A 17,586-nucleotide genomic window follows, 5' to 3' on the forward strand; every position below is an offset into this window, starting at 1 on the left:
GACCATAACTTTCTGGATCTTGGCCCCTGATTGTACAAAAAATCGCTTTTGTTTTTAGCTTGTTCTCTATCCATCTCTTGCAAAATGTGGGCATATCTTGCCTGGCAACCGCTGGTTTTGATCATCAATCATAAATTACATTAACATTTTTATGCAATTTTAACAACATCTGAATATATTATTAAGTGAAATTTATTTATTATTATAATGAGTATTTTCCCTGTAGTGTTAGAGTTATCTCCCCTATTTGTGTTGCTATGTTGTTTTTATTGTACTCACTGCATGTTGTTTTCTATCCCTACCAGGTATCCCTAGTGATAATGACAGTCTTCGTAAGTAGTGTTAGTTCTTAGCTTGTCTTTCATCTTAACCTTATATGTACTTTTTTCAGTATAGCCACATTCCAGATGGCTCATACTTTTTGCACCTGTAATAATTGAAATGTATGGAATTAAGACGGGAATCGTATCTGTGTATACTAAAGAGGCAAAAAAGGTGCTATTTTGGGTTTGTTTTGCCCTTATGTATTGAATTGACTTTCTCCCAATGATAGGCTTTGATTCACAAAATATGAGAGGTGTATGATGTGGCTGTACCATACTACATTTAATTGTTAATAACCAAACTCAACTCCTGTTACGAGCAATATATTCACTGGTTTCATCCACATATAGCTATAATAATAACTGTATGGTCAGTTACTTCGTCCACCGAAGGTAGTAAGATATCTAAAGATTAGTTTTCTTTCAAATAAAATTAGGAAGTGTTTGTTCTCACTTTTCAAATGATTTTGAAACCCTTGAATTAAAATTAAAGGAGCTAAGTCGGTAATATTTGGGACCTAGAAATTGACACAAATGGGTTGCAACGCATACAATAATGTAATATGAATGTATATAAATTGATTTACATTCAATCGTTTCTGTCTTTACTGTAATTTCTAATCAGTTAGGTTCGGCGAAATACACCAGTATTCTCAATCGAATTTCAATCTCTAGCATCTGGTTATTCCAGTCTACGCCGATAGTATTTATTGGGCATGTTCTCCAGATAAGAATATAGCGTCACTGTTTGACATAACTTGTGGAATATGCCTAGCCTCGTTTTTCGAGTCCCTTATTACAAATAGCACTGAAACGCATTATGGTACACGATTCGTGTACCAATTGTAAAATGTTTATTTTGTCTATAAATATTGGATATCAGAAGGCCATCTTTTCCCGTTAAGATCACAACATCAATGTTGATTTAAACCGACAAATAAATCGTGTTTTCAATGTCGAAGATTTTGGATGATATTCAGTTAGAGACTTAGCTACTTTAAATACACTTTCCCATTAGACACAATAGTGTAGATGAGTAGGCCACAATAGAATTTCCGGAAATGAAGGACAATTCATAACCTGTTGTCACTGCAGAACACAATCTGTTACTGACAGCTAATTCAATGTCTCCAAACACAATTTATATTTGAAATTAACTAAATGTCAAAATCAGTTTTGCTTGTTCGCATTGTTTTTCGTGTATAGGATGTTACTGGTACTTATATAAAGTTGACATCACATATATGGCCTACAGCCGAAATGATGCTATCTACATGAATGATATAAAAAAGTAGTCTACCATTGGTAATATGTACAATATAGGTAATATGCACATATAAAGCAAATGGAATACAGAACTAGAACTCTGAAGGAGTAGTCCTACTGATGTGTTTCGCTACGTCAGGTCATGCAATGTCACGCCAACAATCAAGTTACGCCATAAACTATTTAGTACAGTAACATCCAATACCTAGTAGAGTGGAAAAACCTGTCATTTTGAATGAAGTTATACTTCAAGACCAAACTTTTTAACATTAACAAAATTAAGTTTTCAAAAATTGGCGACCAAATGGTTAAAAATGTTATCAAACAAGGTCTCAGAAAATGGAAGGTATTGTCTGTGACTAACACCACCAAATGTCATTTTTTGTCTAGTTTTAAAATGGAGAGAACTATTCATGTTCGGAAAAAATCGGAAGGTCTCAGTAATTTCCGGAAGCAGTCACAAAATCTTTTAAAATGCCATTTTGAAGGCATCAATGTGTTCATTATTCCTACCAAGTTTCGACTTGATACCTCAAAAACTAAAGGAGAATGTCTTGAATGTCGAAAAAATGCTGAAGAAAACTTGCGCAAGTATTTTATGCTACAACTAATCGAGCGAATTTAGAACACCTATGGGATTCATCCAACGAATCAACTATAAAACATTTCCTGTTTGCCAAAAAATAACCCAATTTATATTTAATATTTAGTTCCACTGATACCAACAGTAACTACGTTGGCAGAATGTTTGCACCATGCGCAGTTTGAACTGCAACTTCTGACTAAAATCGGTAAAGAAAAAAAAAAAAATAATAATAAAAACCATTACAAAAACAATACATGTTTCGACCAAAGGTCCGAAACACGTAAATATGTCATCGAAAGTATAAAAAACGAAACGAAATATATATCTGTATTTTAATCAGATTGTCATTCATCGATGAGATAATTAATTCCTAGCACTGTGGGTGGTTTAAATGGTTGCTACCATGGGTTCCACGTCAGCTGTATATGCCGGTCGGGACCGAAGGCTATGGAAAATGACTGCAACTAGATCTGACCCATCGGTCATTTTGCAGGTCGGAAAAATAACCTTTTTTTTCAAAACCCAATTTTCAAACATGGCTACGATCGACCTCCGCTATGTTACTATAAATTTGTACGGCCCGTGCAGATTAATGCGCACATATAGAAGCCACATAATCTCATGATTGATGTTATAGAGTTGTATACATAGTCGTCAATAGATTATACTGAGTGTTGTGTTGATAATTGATGATGAAGCGGTCCATTCTTAGTCAATCACATATTGTCCACGTGTCATAAGAATTTTCTAGAACAAAGCGGCTAACCGCTATTACAGTCACGCACGATGTAAACAAGATCATTATGATCTTCGAAAAAAAGGCAATTAATATGAAGTACTGCTCTTCGAATCCAACCAACTATCATATTAAATAAAAACAGCATAGAAATTACGTAAATCCTCAACAACGTATGTGTTGGGAGAAAAATGCATTATAATTTTTATAGCGGTATTACGGCCTTGTGGGAATTGTAGAAATAAAATCTAGAGATTAGTTAACTTGCTTACCGAAAAATTAAGAAAATACATATTCCAGTGCTATTGTGTAGCAATATTGATAATTCCATGTGTTAACAAAAATGTTGTGTATATATGGTAACTCTTATACACGACGATATTCTAGGGGGTGCTAGTGTCACTAGCTGTGAAGTTAGTTATTCGTTAGTTATTCAGTTATTCATTATTGGGATTTACGTCACATTTCTGGAGTCCGTAATGCTGTAAGAGATGGTCTAAAACCAATCAATGTGAGATATATGCTGTCGATAATTATATATTTATCTTCATATCGAAGTTGTTGTATTACAACTCATAATTATCCAGGTCAGTGTGTTTTCTATAGAGCACATGGTAATTACGTGTCAGCCACTGGAATGGTTTTTCTACGGCCAATTCAGGTATTTCGATTATTTAAGTAGCCAAAAGGGAATATTTAATTAATAAATAATTATCATAAGCCTTACTAATATTTCATTTTTAAATCCAATATATAATTTTTTATGTACCCCATTGCTGACAAATTGGTATAGACACTTGAATTCACAATACCCTACCATGAATAAAAAATATGAAATATGGATTTACTTTGCAAAGTTTTCGTGTGTTATCAAAAATGACTGGTAGTGAAAATTTTGATTATTATTAACAGCCTAATCTACATCCTTAGGTTGTTTGGTCAAAGCATGGAGTATTGACAAAGGATATACAAAAAAATCTACCATAATATTAATCTCGATTGAATCGATTATCATTCAGTTTTGCAGTAAGCTTTTAATTGTCAGTGAACTGACAGTTCAGCATACAAACACATCAAAAACAATAAAAAAACCTAGAAAAGTTAATATCTTGTTTTGATATGCAATTATATCCATTTTTAACAGCATAGTGGACACATTAGCCGAATCATTCGGCCAGATTAATCGGCACCAAATTTTATTCGGCCGAATGGGTGCCCACACTAGGCGAATGCCCGATTCACCAGTCGATTGCATCACCTTTCACGTCACTTGATTAAACATGGCGGCAACTACATCTTCATTCACGTGACTTCTCGATATGAGTGGATGATGAATAGTTCGTCCAAATGACACTTGGACATACTAGGCAAATTTTGACACCGATTGATTCGGCCGAATCATTTGACTAGAGTGTCCACCGCTTAAGCAATATTTGATTATTTGATTCTGAAAACTTTCCCAGTTCCAAGCCCTACCTTGTGACAGATTAGAAGTTGAAACCAATGGTCTTCTAAGTGGAACGTTCAATCACTTTCTTTCTATCTATAGCTTGGAGAAGTTTGAAAATATATGCCTGCAGTTATTGCTAGTGATTCTTTCTTGAAGTGAACGGTTTCCCTCAGTTTTCTGCTGACCTAATAAAATGCTGGAGTTTTATGGATTGTCTTTGACTACCACAATAATAGTAGTATTTGATTGATACAATCTTGTTGATGTTCGAATGTGACACCAGTGTCAGTGATTTCTGTAGGAGAAAATATTATTTTCTTATATAATGTTTACATATTTGTTTTTTGTTTCAGGGGGATTTGAACCTATTTTATCATATGAAGCTGTTGTACAACAAGATCGTAAGTTTTCTTGTAGAAACATCTTATTATAGATTTTTTATGAAGTAAAAAAATTAGCAATATATATGAGGTTTCACATGATGTTCGTGATATTATAATAAATAAATTTTTAGAACCATTGTATATACCCGGTATTTAAAATAATTTTAATAGGTTTATGGATTTAAAGATGTTTCAACATAATCATCTATTCAGATCTCTAAACCTATTTTCATCTGAAGGTCTGATACTTATAATAATTGTCAGAAAAAACAAAATTGCATACCAATTAAACCCTTATGACATTTTGGGGGGGCCACTGCCCGGTAAAACACAGAGCTTATCTTTTTATTGTTTTGCAATATGGTAACTACGATAAATAAAAATTTGTAATCCCTTGAAGTACAAATATATTTTTCACATTAGGTTAAGTATGTCTGTTTTGGGGATATGTCCAGGATTCATTTTTATACGCCCACATTGAAATGTGGTCGTATATTGTCGTCGCCCCCATCCGTCCGTCGTCCACAATTGCTGGTGAACGCTCTAGAGGCTAAAGTTAAGAACCGATTGACTTTAAATTTATGCGCAGTGTTTAAGGTTGTGAAACAAAGAAGCCTATTGATTTTCAGAGATTTCTGAAAATTACTGCCAGAGTTGTGGCCCTTGATCACTTCAAAATATCTTGTGGACGCTCTAGAAGCCAAAGTTAATATCTGATTGACTTCAGATTGGTACACAGAGTTTAGGGTCTTCAGACAAACAAGTATATTGATTTTCAATGAATTTTCATAACTTAACAGCTAAATCCATGATATTAAATATTTTGTATACTAAACGTTAGCATGGGGCAGAACTTTATAAAAACCAAACAAATTCTAATGATTTTCTGATAATTACTTAATGAGTTGTTACTTTTAATCAGATTTTAGTGCATTATAAATGTTTCATTACCAAAAGAAAGTAAAAAATATTAAATATTTTGTATACTAAACGTTAGCATGGGGCAGAACTTTATAAAAACCAAACAAATTCTAATGATTTTCTGATAATTACTTAATGAGTTGTTACTTTTAATCAGATTTTAGTGCATTATAAATGTTTCATTACCGAAAGAAAGTAAAAAATATGCGACAACTCTTGTTGACTGCCCGGATAAGTTAGCTGCTGTGGGCGTATGTTACGTTGCCTGGCAAACTATCTTTTCAAATCACTGGTTATATTTAGGATCACGCGCTTTGAGAAAATGTATCTTTAAAGGGATATAGTTAATACAAATACAAATGTATAATATGTACTAAAAGAATGAAAATGTGTAAGTCTAGTTTTAATATTGGTTGAATTCTATAGATGTTAATATTATTGTATTTACAGTAAAATATACTCGACCTGTAATTATTCTGGGACCGTTAAAAGATAGAATAAATGATGATTTAATGTCTGAGTTTCCCGATAAATTTGGCAGCTGTGTTCCACGTAAGTTGAAATTTTATTTGTTGTGTATTTATCATGTATCAAAAATTGTCAGGGAATTTCAGAATTTGTAATAGACATAATTGTTGAAAAAATTCATAAATAATTGTTAGATATAATATTTTAGATACAACCCGAACACCGAGAGATTATGAACATGATTCCAGAGATTATCATTTTGTGGAATCGAGAGAACAGATGGAGAGAGATATACAGAATCATTTATTTATAGAGGCTGGAGTCTACAACGATAATCTGTACGGAACTAGTGTAGCTTCTGTTAAAGAAGTGGCTGAAGTAGTAAGTTCTTCAATAAAAATTAAAATATCAATCATAGAAGGACTCAGAGATTTGCAAGCCAACTTAGAGACAAATTTTCATATAGATTTAGGTTACTTATTACAGGAACTGAAATTTAAAAAATAATTAAACCAATAAATTACACTCACTCACAAAAGAATTCTTGTCCTACCATGGCCATTGGTTTAAACATGGTGCAGATTGGTTACATTTACAAGTTTGTGAGCATGCCCAAGTTTGGGGACACTTGGGGGATGTTCAAATTTGATGATGATAAAAGTACATTTCAGTGATACAGGAAGCTGGCACATGCTTTGTTGTCCTTATTTTTCACTTGTCAGTTTTGTCACTGTTCATTGAATCCAGAGAAATCATTTCCAGAAAATACATTTCAAGGGATGGAACTTATATAGCTGGTAGTGTGGGATGTGTTTCATTCTGGTTTTACCGTTGATAAATGATAGCAATTAGTAGCTTTTACCACTGGTAAATGATTGCGATTAGTCAGTTTTACCATTGGTAAATGATAGCGATTAGTCAGTTTAACCATTGGTAAGGATTGGTAAATGATAGCGATTAGTCAGTTTTACCATTGGTAAGGAATAGCGATTAGTTTTACCAGTGGTAGAAAATAGCGATTAGTCAGTTGTAAACAATATTTTTATTCTTGAATTTTCAGGGAAAGCATTGTATTTTAGATGTTAGTGGAAATGCCATAAAACGTCTTCAAGTAGCTGGATTATATCCAATTGCCATCTTTATTAAACCTAAATCAATTGATTCTATTATGTAAGTTTTCATTTGTTATTACCGGTAAGGGAGCCATGTAGGCTCAGTGAGTAAGACGTCAGTGGTGCAGGACAGAGAGCCTGGCAAGGTACAACATATGGTCGTTAGGCTGGGACAAAAAAAAAACCGAGGTCCCTTGTACAAATTGGCATGCACATTAAAGATCCCTTGGCAGTTGGAATTCGATATAAGAGTAGGCCCTAGTGCTGCTGTCCAGGCAAAATATCCCTCATAGCAGACTGTATGGCATAGGATGTTAAACCTCATTTCATTTGTTATTATCTATATATACATGTAAAAGAAATATTTGTTTGGGGGGGGGGGGGGGTGCTGTATATAGGAAACCAATGGGTTGAAATGATTTGTAATAAATCCACAATAACCAGGGGTTTTTTTTTAGCAAGGAATTTAATGGCGCTATTTGGTGCTGAATTTAATGATGAATTTGACAACTAATGATTATGTTGTTATTATGGATGTTAGAAAAATGTAGATATTACACACATGCAACGCTGTGTAATTACCAGTATATAACACATCTAGTTATATATGTTATTATTTGTTTCTGACAAAACCTAGTATTCTGTAATGAAGTGTGATACTGTGACAATGAGAAAAAAAGTTAAATAAAAAAATATGTGCAAAGATTTGTTACCAAGACCAAATACTTAATAAAAAGCAATATTGATGAAATAAAAAAAATCAGTAGAAAAAAATGATACTTTTTTTTCAGAAAACTGCTTTTTAATAAATTAGATTTTATTTTAGGGAAATGAATAAAAGAATAACGGAAGAACAAGCAAGAAAAACGTACGAACGAGCATTAAAATTAGAGCAGGAATTTGGAGAGTATTTTACTGGTAAGTGGAGTAATTTTGTAATACAGTACTCAGTAGAATCTGTATGAGCAGCCACTCCTATTCCGCGACATCTCCTTGTAAGCGGTCACGATAGATTCCCCCCGTAAAAAAATTCTATTGTTTCATCTCTTTATTCAACGGTCACTCCTCTAACACGGCCAGCGGTCACTATTTTACTAATAAATTCAACAAAACATCGTCTATTCAACGTCCATTGTTGAATGATACCATCTTGTCGTTCTTTGTAACACCCCCGCTAATCCCGTGAGTAGTACTAGTTAATTAACTGGACCCCCACTGATCAGGTAAAAAGAAATGTAAAAATAACAATCAACCCGGAATTATCTGTTAATTAACGACACATTATTTGATACTGATTGAATAAAATAAAAGTACTGAGTTTTGTCACGATCATCTAGTATCTCTTTTCCATTGCCACTTTGTTGTTTAACAGATGTTTTAGCGCCTCCTATAATATTACATACAGAGTTACACCCCCTGTAAATAGGTGATGAAATCAGCGATGATTTTTTGTTCATGTGCTTTTTTGATAAAATAAAATCAATTCATCGATTTTCTTTACAAAAATGGATAAATATTATCAAATGCATCACAATGGTAGACAGTAGTATCGAAGGTTGGTACAAAATGACAAGTTTACAGAAGTTATGTCTGAGACTTGAGTAAAGAATTTTCGTTCGGCGCAAGAGACCGTCAAATTTACCGATGCAAGTATTGATGTTTGCTTCCAATGCATCCAAGCATAATATTTATATTATGTCAGCACAAAAAACACTGAAATTTTATTAAGAGGCCACTCCCGTTAAGCGGTCAGTCGTGAAAATTCCCATGGGTGGCTGCTTAATGCAGATTCTACTGTATTTCTTGCGTTAAACTAAAATATCTGGATTTTAGAATATCTGTGATCCAATCATACCAAGCCGGCACCACCATGTTGACAGAAAATAATGGCAATTATGTGGTCACCTGGGTATATTATCGTGCAGTTATCATTAGTATGAAAATTATATAAGGAAATATAAAGTAAAGTTAAATAATGGATATATTTTGGTACCACAGTGTGAGTTTTGACCTGTTTTCTTCATCCAAAAGCCAACCATGGTATACATTTTGTTACAATATTAGTAGAAAATGTCATGTTGATTCTGTGTCTATTATTTAACTATGTTTGTGTATATTACAGCTGTGGTACAAGGAGATACAGGAGATGAGATCTATGCACGAGTGAAGGAAGTGATACGAGATCAGTCAGGTCCTGTTATCTGGGTTCCTGCTAAAGACAAACTCTGAATCTTCATTATTATCACTACGCCTCATATTGATGATGCTAATTCCTGTTTTCGGTTATGTTATCACGTGACTCTTTTCTGTGGCTTTTCTTTGGCTGTTATAGTCGACTTAAGTCATCAAATGATAAACTTGTTTATAGTTATCATCCGTTGTGCTACGATCATGATGTAATGGACATATTTTTGAGGATGTGTTTCCTTGACAACAAGGAATAGGACTTGAAAGTGTCATTTTCAATCATAATTTGTGATCATTATTTAAGATGTTGACCTTTGACCTATGTTAAAATAATATGTATATATAGGAACTGTGCACTAGATTATTATTTTATTCATTCTATTAAATATTAGACATGTCATGTAAAGTAAACACATTGTGAAATTCACTACAAAACAGTACATTAATACCAGTTATTATTGGGCATGTTGGTGGCAATGTTATTATTATATGTTAAGTAAGGTTCTGATGTATATGCACGATATCATGGAATTAAGACTGACATAGTATAAGGAAAGTGCCACTCTAAACAGCTTTAAATGAATGGTTATCATGTATAATGATGCCACAGTGAATGTGTAGAGAGCATCTAGGAAATAATCTGTGTAAATGCTATCATGTCATTTAGAACATTGTCCATACATAATGTTTGCATTATACAGTACATCGTACACTGTGCAGTTGTGGCATTCTTTATGAAACACTGTAATACATGGTCACACTGTGCAGTTGTGGCATTTTTTTTTATGAAACACTGTATTACATGTTGACACTGCAGCTGTGACATTGTTTATAAAACATTGTAATACATGTTGACACTGTGCAGCTGTGACATTGTGTATTAAAAACTGTAATACGTGTTGACACTGCAGTTGTGGTATTGTTTATGAAACGCTGTTATACATATTGACACTGTGCAATTGTGGCACTATTTATGAAACACTGTATACACATAGGCACTGTGCAGCTGTGGCAATGTTTGTGTAACACATGTTGATAAAAAATTACTTTGTGCAATTATTATATTATGAAACACTGTAATATATCTTGACATGTCACATTGTGCAGCTATGGCAATGTTTATGAAACACTGTATTACATCTTGACCTGTTACACTGTGCATGACTATTCTGTTACTGTTAACAAATTTCACAAAGCAAAATAACACACATCAAATATTATTTGTTCTGTTATTCAATGCATTATGTTACATTTCTGATTGGACAAATAATTTATGTGGAGTAATTATATACATTATGTTTATATTATTTATCGTGATGTTTAGATATATCACAAGAGTCCGATATACCGTAATTTTATTCTGATTTTAATTCATCATATATTCATATTGCATTAAACAATGTAAAAAAGTGCAATTGTTGAAACAGTCCATAAATGTTGAAGTTGTGTCATCTTGGCTAATAACTGTATACTCAAATACAAAAATCCAATGTTTTTAGAATATTGAGATATAAATTATATACTTCGTGCTCATTTGTAAGATATACATTATTTGTTAAACTATGATAGATATCAACATATATCAGAATATTGCTGTACAGTGTCAGAGTCTGCATATATATATACATGTATCATATACACATTAAATTTTACTGAAAACATTAAAAAGCTTTCCAATTTTTAAACATGGTTGAAATCAAGACAAACACAGAATTAAGTATAAAACAAGAAAATAATGCCAACAAGAAATTAATTATTGCATTAAATGTGACCATTTGTTAGACACACTGTTTTTAATGCATATTTCTGTTGTATATTCACAAGCTAAAATAGGAAGTAGTTATCCTGTAATTAGCAGTAATATGTGCTTTGGAACATTGTTCTCGCATAAAAGACTAGCTAATTTATATCAAAATAAATTAAGCCCAATCTCATCCTATTCTAACCTAGAAAATATAGGATGGTGGCCTGCTTGTATTTATGCTATTGTAAACATAAACAATTTAAAGCTTGACCTGCTGTGCTAAAAAATTAGCGAGTCTGGAGAATAATGGGAGATAACTCTAAAAAGGAGTGTCTTAGGTGTTAAACTACTAAGTATTAACTGCACAATTATTTGTCTGGTAGCTGTGAAAAATAACCAGTTGGTTGATGCTTCTGTCAAACATTTAATCCAGTTTTCATGAAAAGTACGTTAGATACAGAATTGGAGACAAGTTGATCATGATTCATTTACATCTTTAGATGTATAGGCAATGATGGATGGAGTGTGCAGCTATCAGCAATGATGGTTGGAGTTTGTGGCTATCAGTCATGATGGTTGTTCCTGTATATCCAAATGTGGCTTTGTGAACTGTGAATATCTCTTGCCTAACAAAAAGAAAATCAGAGGTTTTTGTATGGTGGGGGATATTTCGATCTATTATTTTAGTCCAATATTCAGTATATTTATTGTCAAAAGTCATTTTATATTCACCTTCACCAACTCGTATTCATACTTGTGGGTATAGTTTTAATATTGTTGTTTTTGTGTTTAGTGTTCTAACATCATCACAATTTCATTGGCTGTTGTGTTGCTATACTTTTGTATTGCATATGATAACAATTCTTTTTGGGAGAGAAGATAACAGAATACCGGTATGATGAATCGGCTTGATTTTAAAAGTTTTTGATTTTATTTATACATGTAGCCATGGTAACCAGATATGACTTAAAGAATGCTAAATGAATTTAAATAAGGTTGAAGTATTGTTTGTTCACAAACTGGTTTGATCTACCATTCAAAGATATTTATTTTTGCACATCATCCACTCTTCTTATAAATACATTAATAAGAAACTCCATCCCTGTCAAGTCCACCCTAGTCCAGAAATCATCTTTATGTTTGGTAGATTGTTTAATCGTAATTATATCACTAGTCTGTTGGGGGGGGGGGGGGGGGGGGACTCATTAAATCAAGGCAAAGATAAATCAGACAAATTTACAAATTGGAAACTAAATGACAAAGGAAAACAACATACAAATGACAAAATCGAGCAAAACCGGGTTTATGTATATTCCTGTGTATAAAGATGCAAATTGGAGTAATATTCTGAAGACAAATAAAACTTCCATATACAAATCCACAGGTTCTTCAGTCTGCAACTACCTATCTGAACAATTACAATTAACAATGATTTTGCTTGAATTGTGTGTGAGAAATAGCTTTATTTAACGCCCGTTTCCACTGAAGTAATATCCCAGAATGTCAACTACTGGTATAATGTACCCGACCCATTGGCTTACCAATCAATTTTAATCAAAGTATTGATTTAAAATCTTAGCTTAAGTCATCTTTTTCAAGTATAGCTCATTATTCATTTATATTGTGAAATTAAGTAATGTTCAACCTAGCCTGTGATCCAGATATTTAAAGAATCACTCAGTAGTAGTTTTAATTAGTAGCTCAAAGCCTTCATTATTTAATAAAAAACACATTATGTTTGATATTTACATCATTTTACTTCTCTGTTAATATCACGTACATGTGTTAGTTTTTTTGCTTGATATTTGTTGGGGTTTTTTTTATAATTTTTTCAAAAGTTAACTAACCGTAGCTTTTTTACACATTTAAATACTGTTTTTGTTTTGTTAGTCTATGTATTTTGTAATAAATGACGAATTTCAATTGGATAATTTGTACTAAATGAAACAGTTGCTGTAATTTAGGATTGATACCAAAGGCAGGGAACATATATTTTTGGGTAGGCCATTTGAGTCATTCTTCCTACACTTGACCACCTTGCCCCAAATAATCCCCTTTTTATAAACCCACATAGAAATGTGGACGTATATTGCCGTCGCCCCATCCGTCTGTCTGTCGGTCTGTCTGTCGTCCACAATTTCTTGTGAACGCTTTAACGCCAAAAGTTATCATCCAGTTGTTTTAAAATTGATATATGTTGTTTGCATTAGTGAGATGAAGAAGCCTATTTAATTTCAATAATTTCCGTTTATTACGTCTAGAGTTATGACCCTTGTTTCACTTTGTTGAACGCCCTAACGCCAAAAGTTATCATCCTATCTTTCTGAAATTTATATGCATTATTTAAATTAGTGAAACGAAGAAGCCTATTGAATTTCAGCAATTTCCGTTTATTACATCTAGAGTTATGGCCCTTGTTTCACTTTACTGAACCTTGTGAACGCTCTAACGCCAAAAGTTATCACCCAATCTTTGTGAAATTTATATGCATGATTTAAATTAGTGAAATGAAGAAACCTATTCAATTTCAATATTTCTGTTCATTATGTCTAGAGTTATGGCCCTTGTTTCACTTTATTGAACATTGTGAACACTCTAACGCCGAAAGTTATCATCCGATCTTTCGGAAATTTATATGCATTATTTAAATTAGTGAAACGAAGAAGCCTATTGAATTTCAGCAATTTCTGTTTATTACGTCTAGAGTTTTGGCCCTTGTTTCACTTTATTGAACCTTGTGAACGCTCTAACATCAAAAGTTATCTGCCGATCTGTATGAAATTTGCATGCGTCATTTAAATTAGTAAAGAGAAGAATCCTATTGAATTTCATTAATTTCCGTTTATTACTTCTAGAGTTATGGCCCTTGTTTCACTTTGTTCAACCTTGTTAATGCCCGATTGATGAAAGTTATCATCCAATATGCATGAAATTTATATGCATCATTTAAATTTGTGAAACAGAGGTCTATTGAATTTCAGCAATTTCCGTCAATAATTTCTAGAGTTGTGACCCTTGTGACAAAAGTGATCATCTAATCTGTATGAAATTTATATGCATCATTTAAACTAGTAAAACAAAAAATCCTGTCAAATTTCAACAATTTCTGTAGATTACTTCCAGAGTTGAGACCCTCGTTTCAGTTTGTAGAACCTTGTGAACCCTCAAACGGCAAAAATTGTAATCTGATCTGGGTGGAACTGTCTTGTAAAGGCCCGCAATTACCTACAAAGGAATAAATATGCGACAACCCTTGTCAACCGCTCGGGCGATTTAGCTGCTGTGGGCGTATGTTTCATTGCCTGGCAACCTATCTTTATCATATTAATCCCTAAAATATGTTCAGCACCCCACCAGCCCCCCGGGAACTTCGCCACTGCCTATGGTTTGACCGACAGCACTGTCAGTTAATTTTAAAAATGAAATAAATATACCTCAGGTCGGTTATATGTAATTGACATCATCAGACAATTTTCTAACCTACATCATGGACATTATGATGTATTGTAAGGTCCATGCCTACATCACGATCAATCGTTGTTGAAATTGGTCATTTTGTTAAAGCTTGTCTGTGTCAAACCAGTGTGTCTTGGTTTGATGATTATTTGTATGGACACGCAGTGAATATAAATAAAATCATTACCCAATGAAAGAAAGTATGTAGTAATATATATATAAATAAATAAATATTAAAATAATAAAAATGTTTTACAAGGAAGCCATTTCTATCTTTCTTATATTTTCTTGCATTTGTCCCCAACATCGAAAAACTATGTCATTGCACAAGATATATTACAAATATCAACATAATTGTTGTTGTAATATTAATTTTTTCGCAGCAGTAAGTCATATGTTGGGTCTTCAGCACTGAATCACCCTCTACCCATTGGCAAGAATATGAGTTGGTTATGTTAGTGCATGTAATTACTTCAGAGTAGTGTTTTATTTGTCCCCCGTCTTTCGAAGAAAGCAGGGGATTATTAAAATTGGTCTGTCTGTCTGTCCGTCACACTATGTGGGATACAATAACTCTCCTAATTGAGCTAGAATGTTCAAACTTGGTGTAGGTGTTTATTAGGTGAATGCCTTGATGGAGTTCGAAGATCAGCATTTTCTGCTTAGGGTAAGCCCAGGGATAAACAATTTGATTGGTTGATGTTTGGGACACGATAACTTTAGTTCTAATTATGTGAGAGTGATGAAACCTGGTGTTTAATTTCATTACATCAATACCTTGACTAAGTTCGATAATGAGCACTTTCTGCTCGGGGTGTTCGATAATGAGCACTTTCTGCTCGGGGTAATTTGATCAGCCGAGACTTTGAAACACAATAGCTCTCTTTCTAATTGAGCTAGAATGTTCAAACTTGATGTAGGGGGGTTGGATGGCTGAATGGTTAGCGTGCGCGCGCTGTATCATAAAGTCTGTCATTGAGTGGACTGGCGTGGTTTCGAATCCCCGGTTGTACGTGGCAAGGAGTAGGGTTGCCTGTCCAACCTCATGGGTTTTCTCCGGTTTCCTCCCACTGCTAAAGACCCCTACGCGCAAGCGAATTATGTAAAAAAATTAAAAACCATATGTTATTCCCGAAATGACCTAGTTTGTGTCGAGTGGACGTTAAACCCCATTTCTCTCTCTCTCTCTCAAACTTGATGTAGTGTTTATTAGGTCAATGCCTTGATGGAGTTTGAAGATGAGCATTTTCTGCTTGGGGGGGGGTAAGCAGAGATAAGCAATTTGATTGGTTGATGCTTTGGGACACGATAACTTTAGTTCTAATTAAGTGAGAGTGGTGAAATTTGATGTATATTATAGTTTCATTACATCAATAACTTGACTAAGTTCGATAATGAGCATTTTCTTCTCAGGGTTAGCAGAGTGAATTTGATTTGTCGAGACTTTGGAACACAATAACTCTGATTCTTATAGAGCTAGAATGTTTACACTTGGCGTAGGTGTTTATTATGTCAATGCCTTGATGGAATTCGAAGATGAGAATTTCTGCTTAGGGTAAGCAGAGATACGCAATTTGATTGGTTGATGCTTTGGGACACGATGACTTTAATTCTAATTAAGTGAGAGTGAGGACACTTGATGTATAGTTTTATTACATCAATACCTTGACTAAGTTCGATAATGAGCATTTTCTGCTCAGGGTAAGCAGTATGGAAGGGTGTCGCTGCCAATATTAAATGCTCTGCTGCAATGTCTTTTCCATTGATTATATGTAAAAAGTACAATGTACAAGGTCCTGAAACCGGCAATGATAAAGTCAAAATACCTCTAAGGCTAAAGTTAAATGTAAAACTTCAAATGTAATTTGTCAAATGACAAATGTTTGATTGGAAATGGCTGTTTTATTGGCGTGTCTACATTTACATTTCCCCCATTACATTTTACATTTCTGTTCTGCCGCAATTCATTTGATCGTCACGCTTTCTACATAGCATCTTACGCAGAGCACTAACTATGATATGCAAAATTTGGATATCACGTGACTTATTAACATATCAGCCAGCACACGATAAGGGGGAAATCAACCTGGCACACTATAAGAAATTTACTTACCTTGAAAAAACAATCAAATTTGGGTGGTACTAAACTATATTACCATGTTTACGGAGAGGGCGAAGGTATGCAATGTCAAAATAGGGTCATAATGCGATATTCACTATATGTTACATATCAGTGAAAAGCACGTTGATGTATACTCTTTCCTCCCTTTAAGTAGCCTACATGTATATTCATTATTTGTTGGGCACAATGATTATACTTTTTTTTAAACCAGCGGCTGTCAGGCAGGATCCGCCCACATTTTCGAGAGATGGATAGAGAACAAGCTAAAAAGAAAGTGATTTTTCCTATAATCAAGGGCCATAATTCATGAAGTTACAATTCCATATGCGCAAATATCGAAAGGAACCGAGATCTTTGGGGTATAAACATGCATTTCAAGTTACATCAAAATCGCATTAAAATTGTGACCTCTACAGGGTCCACAACCTTGATAACCATATTTTTACACTATTCGCGTACAACAACAGCCATTTTGTCCAACAGTTTTGGTCCAATTTTCACGAAATTTCAACTCAACCTTTATTACGGTGTAACGGTGATATATTCAAACGGTTTTTAAAATTAGATAATAACTGTAACCTTCAGAGGGACCACAAGCTAAAAACGCGATTTTCGTACAATCAGGAGCCATAATTCAGGAAGTTACGATCCGATATGCGCGAATATCGAAAGGAACCAAGATCGTTGGATTATTAACATGCATTTCAAGTTTCATCAAAATCAGATCAAAATTGTGACCTCTAGAGTGTCCACAAACTAAAAACGCGATTTTTCATACAATCAGGGGCCATAATCCATGAAGTTACGGTCCGATACATGCCAATATCGAAAG

General features: G+C 33.8%; 1 protein-coding gene across 5 annotated transcripts in view; it reads left to right on the plus strand.

Moving 5' to 3' along the window:
- The window catches only part of LOC126820647 (disks large homolog 1), a 358,192-nt gene extending 343,298 nt beyond the window's left edge, over positions 1–14,894 (plus strand). For 3 of the 5 annotated variants that reach the window (XM_050548725.2, XM_050548735.2, XM_050548761.2), the window contains 7 exons: positions 306–332; positions 4,715–4,762; positions 6,116–6,217; positions 6,342–6,514; positions 7,194–7,303; positions 8,072–8,163; positions 9,368–14,894. In XM_050548725.2, coding sequence (XP_050404682.1) covers positions 306–332; positions 4,715–4,762; positions 6,116–6,217; positions 6,342–6,514; positions 7,194–7,303; positions 8,072–8,163; positions 9,368–9,474 — 659 coding nt within the window. In that variant the 3' untranslated portion in view covers positions 9,475–14,894. The remainder of the gene's footprint in view (positions 1–305; positions 333–4,714; positions 4,763–6,115; positions 6,218–6,341; positions 6,515–7,193; positions 7,304–8,071; positions 8,164–9,367) is intronic. The other 2 variants (XM_050548744.2, XM_050548753.2) reach the window with 1 other exon arrangement.
- The last annotated feature ends 2,692 nt before the right edge of the window (positions 14,895–17,586 follow it).

This window comes from Patella vulgata, chromosome 1, assembly GCF_932274485.2.
Source record: "Patella vulgata chromosome 1, xgPatVulg1.2, whole genome shotgun sequence".
NCBI lineage: Eukaryota > Metazoa > Mollusca > Gastropoda > Patellidae > Patella > Patella vulgata.